The 14671-nt window shown below is 36.7% G+C and overlaps 2 protein-coding genes across 3 annotated transcripts; both read right to left on the bottom strand.

Moving 5' to 3' along the window:
- Positions 1 to 958: 958 nt before the first annotated feature.
- LOC108680325 (uncharacterized protein C9E9.15) lies at positions 959 to 5154 on the bottom strand. Of its 2 annotated transcripts, none has more exons than XM_018169129.2 (4): positions 3400 to 5154; positions 2966 to 3080; positions 1717 to 1944; positions 959 to 1297 (listed from the first exon to the last, which is right to left on the bottom strand). In XM_018169129.2, the coding sequence occupies exons 1-4, from the start codon at positions 3498 to 3500 to the stop codon at positions 1091 to 1093; spliced, it is 651 nt and encodes a 216-aa protein (XP_018024618.1). In that variant the 5' UTR covers positions 3501 to 5154; the 3' UTR covers positions 959 to 1090. The 2 variants fall into 2 exon arrangements, with proteins under 2 accessions (XP_018024618.1, XP_018024619.1); XM_018169130.1 differs by having other exon boundaries at positions 2966 to 3104; positions 3400 to 3463.
- Positions 5155 to 5222: 68 nt separating this feature from the next.
- LOC108680327 (thioredoxin, mitochondrial) lies at positions 5223 to 10471 on the bottom strand. Its single transcript, XM_018169131.2, has 3 exons — positions 10247 to 10471; positions 9023 to 9146; positions 5223 to 7511 (listed from the first exon to the last, which is right to left on the bottom strand). Exons 1-3 carry the CDS (start codon positions 10432 to 10434, stop codon positions 7395 to 7397), a joined length of 429 nt encoding a protein of 142 aa, XP_018024620.1. The 5' UTR covers positions 10435 to 10471; the 3' UTR covers positions 5223 to 7394.
- Positions 10472 to 14671: the final 4200 nt, after the last annotated feature.

The raw sequence follows: 14671 nt of genomic DNA on the forward strand, positions 1-14671 counted from the left end.
CATAATTGACATTACGTAAAAAGTCGTTATGAGTGCAGGGGCAGACTCTTCGCGGACATTTATTCTCACTCAGCAGAAGCACACACGTCGGTACTCTCATGAAAGATGACCTCTAGCTGAAAGCCCTGGAACGCTCTTGACAGAAAGCGATCAACGTCGATAAGTGTCACCTTGTCTCAGAAATCAGAAAAAGGTCCCAGATACTTTCCTGCTGTACTCTACACAGCTTTACAATCCATATAATGGAATCCGTCACTAGCGCCAAGTATCTCGGTCTTCAAATCACCAACAACCTCCACTGGAGAAGCGTGTGCAGTACATTGCAGCAAGGACAAGGACAAGCGCCTTCATCTACCGGAACCTGAAGTATACACCACAAACAATCAGATCCAGTGCTATAAGGGTTTGGTCCGAACGGTTCTGGAATACGAATCGTGCGTCTGGGACCCATGTGTCGCTTTAATTCAGCCAACAGAAGCGCTTCATCGGAGGTAGCAAAACTAGACCTCAAGCCCGTCGTGTAGAGAGAAGAGCAGCGAGCAGGGCCTGCATGACTTTCGAAATCATGTAGAAGCAGGTGGCTTGAAAGTCCCACCTGGTAGGCTTAAGTCCACTGCATACGAAGCCACCAGCATTGGCTCTTGGTGCCACAAGCAAGAACGGATTTGTATCGCCACTCAATCCGGCATCTGACTGTGGTGGAACTCCCCAGACCCAGCAGGCTACGGCTGCCCCCAATCGGAATGCATTCAAAACATCTATAAAGGCCTAGCCAAAGGCCTAGCAGTAGTGAAGGGAGCCATAACTTAGGCCGGTTTAAATCTTACAACCGTTTTTAAATTGTATTCTCTACCTCAAAACTTGCTCATATATTGATAAATTTAACGTTGATCTGTAACAGGATAACCACATCACTAAGAAGAAAGAAATCTAAACCCAAGGATATGATACTACAGCAGTATTAAACTGTTTTATTTCTGCTAGATTTTAACTGAATGCTCATAGGTAGGATATAATACTATGCATATATCTTAAGCGATTCTAGCAATTCCTGATAGATTTATTCACAATCAACACACCGCCGAGTTAATCATTTGTAGGTGCTGAGATATTCTATTTCTAAAGCAGACGCCCCTTTTTGTTTTTTCTCTCTGTAGACTCCTCCAGCAACCTGTATACCAACGCTCGATATGAATGACACGTCTAGAGGTTCGCTGTTGTTGCAAGGAGCACCTCGGTAGTAAGGCTGGAAGTCATCAAAAGGTAACTGTACCGACGTCCATTCAAGTAGAGGCAACTGAAAGATTAATAATAATATATAATAATAAAATGTAATAATTATATATATAGTACAGGATGTGTTCACCAACTGTAGCTATAGTTTGACCCAAAACTGAAATCTTACGTTTTCAATACTCTACGAAGTTTGTGCCGGTTTATAGTGACCCGGTTTGTTTAACTTTGCACTGTGAAGGTGGGTGCCAAATCAGGAAATAGAATAAAGTCTATAAATCGGCCCAGATGTTCAAATCACTGATGCTAATGTATTGTCCAGAATATAATGAAAATCACCTGATGAAATTTTTGCACATAGATCGTCAAGCGACGGAACGGCAGTCAGTATTATCAGGAAACTAATTCATAGCGCATGTGACTTCAAATAACAAAACCAAATGGTTGGTAAGCGAGGGTTTGGCGAGCGGGAATGTCTCTAACCGTGAAGAAGACTTCGTAAGCACAGGCTCCAGTGCTGGGTGCCTGGTCCTTGTGGTAGAGCACGAGCTTGTAAGTGTCACAGTCGCCCTGCGCTCGCACCCGCAGCTCCAGGCCCGTGTTGCCCTTAAGATCCCATCGCCTGCGTGACGCGGCCCCTGCAAACCCAGCCCCATTTGGCTGAGGGTTCAGCAGGCTGAAGAAAACACCGCGCTGAAACTCCCGGGTTTTCTGGACAAAACCAGAGTTGATTTCTTCAATTAGTTTGTGCAGACGCCGGGGCAGTACAATATTTTTTACTGTGTCAACCCTGTTGTGAGAGACACATTCGGCAGAATATAAAAGAGGTGCTTCAGGGGGAAACGACAGAAATTAATCGTTCTCAAATTTATTATTTCAAAAAATTAATTTTAGCGACATGTTTCCAAATTAGATGAAAAATGAAATTAAAGTTTTTGTCGATAAGATCATCTGGGCCGTGATGTCAGGCCATCATGTTACCTTGCAAAATTAGTTCACAATGATTGCTCGATTATATCCAAGTGATTAGCAAGACTCGAAATCTATTCAAAAGTGCGTATGCGACCGGCACAAGATCAGCGTTCGAAGTGCACAGCAAACACAAACTGTACAATCGATAAAAACGTAATAAATTTCTAAAAGCGATCAATTGTATTTTTGAACGCTTAAATTAATAATTGGATGCGCAAGTGAAGAAATAATAAATTACGGTAAAATAAGGTTCCAGTCGTAACAGATTAGTATTATTCTAGATTTCTCAGATGATGTGCAGGGAAATCATTTCATTATCTATGTTATGTATTAATTTCGTATTCAGTAAGCGTCTGAGGAGTGACGGTATAAAATGAATCAAATGGAATCACAAGCCTTGTTCGTACTTAGTGCCTCCAAGAACAGTAGTTCAGTCCTGCAAATTTTTGAAAGTCGATTATATTGGAATCGTGTTTAAGTCGATTATATTGGAATCGTGTTTATCATAAAAAAGGAGACTTCCATTTAAACTTTTATTTTTGCCTTGTATTGAAAACGTCAATTGATTGCTGGTAACCGGGTAACAGCGAGAAATTTATTTGAACTTCAGGCGAGTCATCGAAAAATTGTCAAACAAAATTTATCTACGGATGACCCACTCATGAAATACCGTTATTTTGTTAAATTTTTCCAATACCAAAATTGATAAAAAAACGCTAGTTGAGACGGAACATAAATATGTGGCAATTTTAATTCGTACCTGTAGAGTGAAGACTGCTTTACTCTTGCCAGGTGTCCGCACCGTGTCCGAGGATTCTATCCAATCCTCTACGGAATCCAGAGTGCGAAAATCGTACAGCATCTTGGCGTTCACACTGTAACGTTAAATTAGACTAGTTCTGCAGGTAGAATGAATGAAAATATAGTTCATACAAAAATGTATTTTCCATATATTCATAAATATTCTAGTTCAGATATCTGCAGGTACAGTTTGTAATGTAGCAGTCATGCAAATAAGTATCATATCTAACGACACAAAGAAGGCGCAGTGAAGAACCTTTTAAAGCGCACGCAATGCTACAAATAATGGCATGGAAATGCAACGTATTTCCCCTATCAATCTTAATACATTAAAATTCGCTGAACGATAAAATGCATCGAACTTAGAAAATAGTTTAAGACGCTAGCACATACCTCGTAGGTTTGAAGCCTTCGCCAAAGACTGGCGCCAAACACGCAGAGGCAGCCGTCGTGAGCGACAACAACCGTAGGAATGATTTAAACGGCGGCGTCATTACTTGAACGTCCCAGCAACTGAGTAGACCCTCTCACCTTACAAATCCCAGTCTAATGTTATCGAGAAAATATAGGATACAGCTATTCGGATATTGCTTATTATTTATTCATCAGCGTACAGATATTCTTATGCTATTTTATATAACCACTATTTGAAATTTCTATATGATAATGAATGATAAACGTGAGCTTTTGAAAATTAGTAAAACTGTCCGTATTAGATCGTCCATCTGCGATGGGCCAGAAGATACCGAGGGAGCGCCAAGTCCCTGCCAGGAGCTCAGACGCAACAGCACGCAACAGAACCGAGAGAATTAAGAGAGCGCACCGCCAACGCCAACCAGCGGTGGGTCCAATAGGCAACAAGCTTCCTAGTGATTGTAAGGTAATGACGAACGAAAGTTTGTTTTCATCTCGCAAGTGAACAAGTTCAATTGAAATCCAGACGATAGATTTTCGACCACACCATATTTCCCCAGCTCAATCATCACTATCGCATTTCATAATCAGCAATTCCAGGCCGACAATTACACACACGGTCGTTTGTGATCAGGAGGTAGGTTCTTGGTAGTAGCAGTTTTTCAGAACAACATAAATAAACCGAATATATTCCTTCAGATAATTAGCTCAGGCAGCGATAAGAAGATATAGACACAAAACTTAATAGACTCGTGAATTTTTTTCACCGTTAAAAATATTTCGCACATAATCCTGCAGAAACTATTCGTTTTTAGGTTGATGTCAATGTGACTTGACTATGAGGATCTTCTACTCATTTGTAAAATTTGAGAATTCGTTCATTCCGTAAACGCAGGAAGACCGGCATGCAATCGTTGCATTGATGAGGGGGGAGGCGATGGTTCGGCCAAGGATAGAATACCGGTCACATATCAAGATAACAAAATTAAAATCAACAAAATGGTAATACTCCATATATAACCAGTTATTCAACAATGCTTGGTAGGAACAACATTGCTTTGAATATGACAATAAATAAGAAGCATGACAAGCGTCTGAGTACTCCTGTCTTCTGCGGTGAGCTCGGACTGGAGCAACAGCTTGCAATACATCAAGAACCACTCTAATATCCAGATTAAAATTGCTGTTTTAAAGAAACCTTAGCACTATTTTTAGCTAGTCGTTGATGATTTAGCGCGAATTGAATGAAACTTTCATGCCTAGATAACATGCAAAAAAAAAAAAATTTCTCTCATTGTCGCTGTTGCTTTCTAGAAGCAACTATTAATCAGACAAATATATTCACTAACCGATCAAAAAATTAGAAACAGGGAATGAAACAAATTGAAGTTACATCAGAATGGGATGCGCAGCAAAATGACGATGTCTCTATGAGTGAAGTGTAGGGAAGAATTTCGCTGGGTTAGAAATCAACGAGCTTAGCAGTATGATAATCACCGAGTGAATTAATTGGCATCAATGAGATAACTAAAATTTCTAAGGGGATGATTTCTAGTCCATGAACAAGTCCACGACAAGCAGATATGTAGACACAAATAAATTGTATTTATGGCACCTGAATTTTCGACAAAGAAGCATCATTTCACAAACAGACATACAGGGACAAATGAGCAAAATTAATCACAGTAAGATTTTGTGGCCACAATAAACACTGCTATCGAAATTGTCTATTCGCAATTCTCAGCAGCTTAATGTAGCTTACACAAATATATGTAGAGGGCACGTGTATAATAACACACATGTGGAGGTGAGTATATAATACAGTGACAAAATGATAAGTACATTGGCAAAAATGACGATAATTATAGCTAATAAACACAGATATATGATACATATCTTTTACTTACACATCGCTTGATGATTGAGCTGCTGAAAACATTTCATTCCGTCGTTCAGTTCTACAAATAGCAGAAAAAACGTAAATCTCATCACTACCGAAACAATGAATTGAATTCATCATAAAGACAGTACCGTAACGGAAAATATAAACCAACCACGAGACTTTTAAATGCCTCATGCACCTGGTTCTGCCCAGTTTATCCAAGATACGAAATATCAAGATAGGACGACAGCCAACAAAATGTTGAAAGACCGAAAGGTCAGATGTGACTTGACTAATCAAGCTAATGAGTAGGTACAACAGTTGAGCTGAGGAAGTGCGAAGTTATAGGAAGTGAGAGGTTGTAGGAAGTGAGAGGTTGTAGGAAGTGAGAGGTTGTAGGAAGTGAGAGGTTGTAGGAAGTGAGAGGTTGTAGGAAGTGAGAGGTTGTAGGAAGAGACAGGTTATAGGAAGTGACAGGTTATAGGAAGTGACAGGTTATAGGAAGTGACAGGTTATAGGAAGTGAGAGGTTATAGGAAGTGAAAGGTTACTGAAAGTGGGAAGCCGACATCAGTCGATAACTGGAGTATTTTCAGAAGGTTTTAAGGTCGTTGAGACAAAACTATGGCTCGTTCAACACACAGAATAACAAAGATTGGTATGACAGTTGCTTGGAAAATCATACAGAACGAGCAGTATCATTCAGAAGTTCACTTATTTCGTTAACATCAACTTTGGAAGTTTACTACATGAATATTACATCTCCATTTGTGACATTAATGATATGAACAAATGAAGATATTATTTAGCACAACCTTTCAAGTTATTCAAGTCAACTATCATATTAATTGCTCCTTACTTAAACATCAATATAAATCTTTTTATCTCTGTCTGATACTATTTCTGCAGAAAAAAAAACATCATTTGAAATGGCTGTTATATGACCTAAGTAAGCAACTCATACGTAATCAAAACATCTAGTCAGCAGTTATATATATGGTTGGAAGCAAACGCAGATAAGACGCAGTTAGAGAAACTTCCTTATCAATTGACAGGTGAGAAGTAAATCGTAGGTGACATCATTAGAATAGTAAGGCAGAAGTGGAGAGCAGAATCTAGGTATCATGACATGATAACTTGCCATTTCACTGCACTACATCATTGCTTCACTATTTAACTCCACAAGAGATAACAACTTTCAAGAATCAATATGGAATAGAAAACATACTATAATTCAATGAAACATTGATACATATAAAAATTCAAAGTTCAAATTAACTGGTTTCAAACAGCAGCAAATAATGAAAGCTAACATCAGGTAAATGATAAATTCTGAATCAAGTGATTCTATAAAAAGTGGTTCTTTAAAATTTAAAATGAATTATTTCCATGTTAATAAAGTAACCAAAACAAGGCAAAAAACAGGTGTATGAATTTCATCAGCAGAGGCTATACCCATAATTTCATCAAGATTGCTTTGGATAAAAAATGTGGTGAAATGTTCACGAAACTTACAGATGAAAATCATAGAATAGACAAATATTAGGAGAGATAGAAATAAAAATTTAATCTTTCCTTCAACAAAACCAATGAACCAAACATAATGAAAGTTAATGTTGGCCACAAAAAATATAAGACAGGCATAAACAAATTTATGGCTCAGTCACCGGGATGGCAAATTGTTTGTGACTTCATTCATTTCATACAGGAAATAAACAATGTTCTGAAATGAATTTCAGCTTTTCAAAGAACAAGACTTTGCAGTTTCCACCCTAGAATTCACCATGGTAAACATACGAGCTTAAATATCGAATATCATCATAGTAACAGTCGAGCTACATTCATAATGTTTGAGATACATAGCATCTCTAAATCGAAATGACTGAAGATCACTAAATTCATACAATTTTACTGTGGCACAATAAATGCGACCAGTCAAGCCTAGACCAATATTATTCATAGCATACAAGATGACAGCTTAGTAAATCACAGGCAATGTCACTAGAATCTTCAGTAGAACTATTCTAATGAGCATATCATTTCAAAACAAATGTAGATGATATCTATAAGGGAAATCTAGGTTTTGATTTTTTCTACTCGGCAATAACTCCATTGATAAAAGATTCTATGCGGTTCTCTTCTTGGAGGCCCACAAACTTGTCAACCACCTTGCCATTCCTGATGGCTATCACTGAGGGCACTGCGGATACCTGTAAAGTTTGAAATATTATTAATAATGAATTGTTATGATCGCCATACTATAGTATAACAATTATTTGTTCATTTGAATCTGTATTCATCTTTGCTACTCTGAAGTTTTCTGAGCTGATCTTATTATTATAATTAATTTTCTTAATTTGTTTGGAAAGTATATTAATAAATTGTTAGTCATACTAGTGAACTTAACAAATGAGAAAAATAATAATACAAAATGAGAGCTTTACTTTAATTTAAACAGTATTTCAGATCAAACAATTGTAATGCACACTGAAAATTTGCCCCTGTACCTTGAATTAAGCAAGCACAAAAGTCTACTGAAGCTATGAAAAAAAGCTACTAGAAGCCATTAAAAGTTTAATTTAGCATTAATCCTCTTAGCCATAATTCCAATAACTTTGGCCTCTAATAACTTCCCATTTAATATTTGAGGCCAATTTTACAGAGGTTGGGTCAAGCAATCTAAGGAAGAAGCTGCTCTTTTTTGCGCTAAAACTGCAAAGTCTAACAGCGGCATTTATCATATGCAAGCACACCTATAGGTAAGTTATGCACACATCTGCACTGCAGCACTCTGATTGGGTGCCTAACCGGCGCGGCGGCGCCTCTGTGCAATTGCAGTGAAATTTCCATTCATAGGCTGTAGCAGTGCAATAGATTAAATTGAAACCACCTAAGTGTCATTCTTCTATCTGTTTAAAATATTTCTTACTATCAGTTTCAAATTTGATAACGAATTTTGATTGGAAGAATCAATAGAAGTTTTGGCATAATTATAGTCAAAAAAATATTTGAGGAAGATAACACCATAGACTTCTAGCTGAGTCAAGACTGGTGAGGTTTGCACATGTTAATAGAGAGCTAAGTTTAAGTGCAAAATGCATTAGACATGGTAAATCGGATACTTATTCCAATAACTAACTATTGCAGATACGTATATATGGTAGTACTCTCTTGTGCAAAAGAAACTAACTTTATAAAGAATAACAAGAGAATGACAATAGAGTTGCAATTTTAAAAGAGTTATGATAGGAAAGACATTTGGTATCAATGAGAACTGGTATCCAAGTATGTGACATATTCATTCTAACAAAACTGCCAGTCAGCCAAGATTTAAATCCGTCACTATCAAGGGTCAAATTTTCAACCCACTGGAAAACAAAAATACAATAACCAAGGTAATGAAATTACTATGTGCTAGATGCAGATAAATAATTATTGGAAATAGAAATATAAAACAAATGCAGGCTAAATGGTTACCTATCCAAATAATCCAGATCACAATGTAGGACCACAAGAAGAGTCAGGTCTATGTGAATAATTTAACAAAGATAGCTCAGAGATAGGTAGATCTGCCTTCTACAAATAGTTCCGTTTTTCCACCTCTTTGAATCCTTTTTCTGACAAAATAATACTTTTGATCAAAACGCAGCACACACAAAAATTGTACCTCCAATGTTGTCCCAAAAAAACTTCATATTTGCTATACCATGCAGGCACATACCCCATATTTCAGAGCAACATCCGAGATGTCATCAATGTCAACCTTTGCCAGATGTACTTTTTCACCCTTGCCAGCTATGACCTTCTCAATCCTTGGGGCCAGCAGCTTGCACGGACCACACCAGCTGTGAACATGAATCAACTTCAATATACAGGTACAAAATGGCAGAATTTGTTCATCAAACAAGTTATCATGTTCATCAACAAAATAAGCTTTTTGATAATTTCAATTCTTTTATCAAGCCAAACAATATTTTTTTTTTTGCGTACAATATTTGTTTGCGTCATGCCTTGGGTTTTTGTGTCATGCTTCAGCCTTGGGTTTTTGTGTCAGTCTTCAGCCTTGGGTTTTTGTGTCATGCTTCAGCATCATGGGCAATAATTTTTGCCCTCCATCTTACATAAGCCATGATTTTTAATAGGCCTTATTATATATAGTTTCCTGTCAAATGCAGTCTTCAAACATACAATTCTGAACTCAAAACAATGTTTGAAAATTATGAGAATGAAACAAATAAATATGTGGTCTCAAACAGAGCCATCTCCGTATACTACAACCACAACCGCTTAATGTTAGCGTTAGACCACAACCATGGTTAGCTGATCACAGTCTTTTACATGTGCAGGTGCCAGAGAACATGTGTATCTCACTGGAGCAAGTGCATCTTAATTGCTGGTGTATGTGCATCTTCATTGCTGGCTACTTTCTTAAAGTTTATTTGTTCCAATAGTTTTTTATCTCATTTGAGTTCATTGCCCACCATTGATGCTTGAGCACAACAGAAAGCCTGAGCACCTCCCACAAATTCAGCTTGTGAAATACTGATTTTGTTTATCAGAAAAGAGAACACTCCACTGCTAACATGCAGAACAGTTTGCTCAGTGGTAGAAGTTTATAGTAGTTTGCTACGTGACCCACCTAATCATTCTAAATCAAAACGTCTAAATCATTATTGATTCAACACCAAGAATAGATCTCAGTGGAATAGTATCTTGACTGCAAGGCAGTGAGATTTGTCATTATTTTTTACAGAGGTTATTAGGAATGATGGGCATTTTCACTCCAGCAGTAGGTAATTAGGGTTAAGACACAAGCAGGTTATTAAAGCCTCAGCTCTGGTTAAGACAGCAGTTTCACAAGACAAAAAGGATCAAGCCATATGTAGCAAAGAATTTGTGTGTACAAATGAATACCAATTTGGTGCAATAAGAGGTGTTCACTAACCTGGCATGGAAGTCAACAATTACTGGTGTTGCAGAATCAATAACTCGCTTCTGAAAATCCTCTTCATCTTGAACATTAAACATAGCTTTATTAGCAGCAGTAGATGATATATTAACTGCATTTTGTATCGTGGGTAATTGCCTAAGCAAGATATGCCTAGGAATTGCCAATGTACACCGTAAGAACATTTTATTAGACCTGAAAATGCTAAACAATATACATGAAATAAAGATAGTTAGTTTCTGAACCAGCTGATTATAACCATGTTCATCATTTAGCAGGCAAGTTACCATAGATGGCCACTTAAAATCGACTCCTACAAAGACCCACAAGGCCACAACAGCCCCAGTTTGAGGTTACTTTATTATGCATCTGGGAATCACCAATCATACAGCAGACAAGCATTCCATGAGTAGCATCCTCCCTACTACACCCAATAATAAAAATATGAGCATTTAAATAGAACTTATGATTTGGAAAGTGAAATTAATGCTCTTTTATAAGAAATTCTGTTTCGTTTTAATTTAAGGAAGACCATGAAGATTAAGTTTGAATAGTTATTAAGGTCTGGGATAAATAATTAACAGAAAGAAGCTTGGATGGAGGTGACAAATGGTGCATTCTAGATTGCTGTATACTGTACAGCATAACATGTGCATTTTCTCTCTATATTAACTTGATTTAATGCATGGAATGGGCCCCTAGTCCTGTCAATGCATGCAAATTCACTTCTTTAGTTGGACCCAACAATACGAAGTCGTCTATGCAGCATTAATTACTTTGACCTTATGCCGGCCTAAAACCTTAACCTTATTACTAATTAACTTATTTACTAAATCAGCTGAGTTGGGCCAACCTATAACTAACCTTTGCACATTTTATCTAAGTCAAACCTCTGAATGGCATCTAATGCCACTTCTAAATGGAGCCATCAGCAATAATTTAGAAGGTTGGGTATATCAATATTCATTGATTGGGAATCAAGTTCACTGTCAAATCATATGCCAGTAAATTGGAATACAGCAATCCCTTGATTAGCACGGTTTTGAATACCGCGGTTTTGATTAACACGGAAAAAAAATTTGCGACCTACCCTTTATCTACGCGGTGCCAGTTTTGATTAGCGCGACTTTTTTTTCACAACGCAGGCAACGTTCGCCGGTAAGTGCGCCATGCCGGTGCTCTAGTTACTCGTTAGCCTTCAACTGGTCAAGATCGCTGCCATATCTACTGCTCATTTTTATCAAACTACATAATTTTCCTTGATAAATTACCGTCATAATTATGGACAAAAAGGGAACGCTTAAACGTAAAAATACCACTTTAGAGACTAAGCGTTTTGATAATGGTGAAACGAAAACGAAGATCGGTGAAGACCTAGGTTTTCCTGAGTCAACAATACGCACGGGAAACAATACGTTAATTCATTCGCATTTTTTTTATTTATTTCCCCTATTATTTAGAAAAAAATATGATGAATTTTAGTGAAAAAAAAATTATTGTGTAACTTTGCTATTTTTGAGGATTCATTATAATTATTCCCATATATTCTTAAGTTTGATTAGCGCGGTTTTGCATAACACGGTAAAACTTGGGGATTTATTAACCGCGTTAATCAAGGGATTGCTGTAGTACAGAATATGATCATATAGAGCATACTTGAACTACGTTTGTCAGTTAATCAGACTGTTTTTTTCTCTGGTTGCAGTTGCTCCACTGCTTCTTCATTTCTTATTATCTTGCCTTTGAAAACCTTTGAAGATTTATCCTGTGGATTCTCAAATAAAGTTTATCAGCAATTATATTCATGTAAATTCCTCACACTTCCTGCATTTTTTACAAAGTTAGAAGTAGCAATGACTAGTCAATCAATTATAGTAGCTTGATTAAATTTGAATAATATGAGAATAGATAGTTAACCCTTTCCTGGGCGGACATAGAAATACAATGAAATGGCAATATTTGATGATTGTAGTACTTAAAAGTATGACCAATTCTAAGATATATTTGCTTGTAAGCATTTTTCGAAAAATTTTGTATATAAGTAGTAAATCGCAATTAATGAAGTGATCATATATGGGATCTTGCCGGCTTAAGGTAAAAAAAAATGCTGATTTTGACATTGAAAGTTCACTATTTAGATGGTAAAAAACATCTTGATTGCTCTTATATGCATACATGTATTAGTATAACACATACAAAGGAAGCAATCAAGATGAAAAAAATTATAGGTACATTTAGTATTTTATCGCAAGATTTTTCCAGCCCCTTCATATAATGAGACATCTATGTTGTATGTAAAGAGTCACATTCATATACAACATATACCTAAAACTTGTGAAAAAATTGTCAGATTTAGTATTGGTGAAGGACATGTTATCGTCTGGGTCAGTACAGAGACCATCTTGCTTGCAACCGCGTTGGCTCTATGTTCTGTAGCGAAGGGAATGCCAAGAGCTTGGACTGCAGTCAAAGTCAGGGAAAGCATCAAGTGCTGAACTATAGGTACGTTAGACTGAAAAACATGGCTTAAATTATAATACCGCTAACCCCTAAATGCTAACAAACATATTTACCAAGCGCTGTAGAAATTTTCCTCTAGTGGGCATATGACCAAACATAGTCACTTCCATCTCTAAGCATTGGCAGGCGTATGCTCATATATGATCACACTAATTTTCGCCATCATATTTCACCATCTTGCATTTGCTTCAAGTAAATGGCATCATAATCAGTCAATAAAGCAAGTTTTTAACTATGATACTGGCAACTATCATGGCCTTACCTACAGTTCTTCATGGGCTAGAGCTGCTAAAGTGAATACAATGATGGCCTGAAAAGCCGTTTTGCCATTTTTCCAGAGTACTTAGTTTTTAATTCAGCTCACACAGACGTAAGAGCGCGTCAGAGCGCTACCGTCAAAGGGGTAAAAAGGGACAGTTTTGATCATTTTTTGTAAATACGTAACTTCTTACCATGAAACATTTCAGAAACAAGTTTAGGCTCATTTTATGGCTCTTTGTGAGGGCTATCTAATGGCATCTTCAAAAAATTCCATATGCTATTTGTAAGGTGCCAGACGCAAAATAAAAGGCTCCTGAAATAATGTTAAAATGAGGGAAAAAGGGGCACTTGAAATAAAACTCAATTTCAAACATTTGAAGCATGCAGAGTGTACTCATTTATTACTAACAGTACTCTGAAGTCCTCCTCTTTCATTGTAGATGATGTAGATGTAAAATAAATGACATTTTCTGTGATTTTTACTTGTTTTTCCTTTATTGATATGATATTACCATATTCATTAATTACTGTATTATTAATGTGATATTACTGTATCCATGGATATGCCATTGAGCATTGACAACAACCTTGTCCACTGCAAGCTTCATATCAGCAGCCATGTAGCATTTCTTCTGTATCTGTAAGCTTACAGGATGGTTTGTAATTTCGCACAATTTTAATCTAGTCTAGTGATTTCACTATAACAAAAAAGATTTTGAAAAACATCTGAAACAGAAAATAATGTTTTAGTGACAACCATTATATGTTTTGAAGAAATAAATCATAGTTTAGGTAAATTACTTTTCATTCTATGATGCCCAGTGCACAATACTATATATAGCATTCTATGTACAATTTTGTGATGACTGATGATGCACTAATTTTTTGACAAGTGAATTTTTTTTGCCAAAGGGTAAATGTAATCAAAATTCTTTGTTGGTAATCAATTTTTTTGTTAATTGGAGCCTTTGCTAACTGAGGTTCTACACTTCTACCGTAAACTGGGGTAACTTAGACCACTTTTTTTTTTTTTTTAAATGATGCCATTTTTTTACTAGATAAGTTAAACTTAAATTGAAACATGCAAAATACAGGTCTATACTCTAGCTTTACTCACCATAAATTGCTGGCTCCTGCCTCCCATAGTTTTGATGTAATTTAAAAAAAATTGATGGTCTTTTTTACCCCAGCTCTGGGGGTATCTTAGACTGTGTGGTAAAATCAATTATATTTTTGGTAAAATAACTCCAAGTAACTCCAGGTTTTGGTGCATTGTAGTAGAACTCTTCTAGTTACATATGCAAATGAAAAACTTGAGGAAAGTTTCATAGTTTGCAAATGGGGGGTAGGGGTACTCCGACAGGCTTTAAATAATAGCTTTTTTTTGTGGGTCACATTTTTAATTTTTTAACCTATTAGATATGCAAACTTTTTAAATCTTTCTATTGTGTTACGTAGCCTCAGTATTAGGCCTTTAATGCCCATTGACAGAATTTTTCTATGTCAAATAGTTTTTGAGTTTTGGGGGTCTTTGTTAAAAAAACAAAAAGTGGTCTAAGTTACCCCGGGAGTCTAAGTTACCCCAGTTTACGGTACTGTAAATGCATTTTTAAGGGTGTCCCTTCTTACCCCATCACACGG

This window comes from Hyalella azteca, unplaced genomic scaffold (genome assembly GCF_000764305.2).
Source record: "Hyalella azteca isolate HAZT.00-mixed unplaced genomic scaffold, Hazt_2.0.2 contig4003, whole genome shotgun sequence".
Taxonomy (NCBI): Eukaryota; Metazoa; Arthropoda; class Malacostraca; order Amphipoda; family Hyalellidae; genus Hyalella; species Hyalella azteca.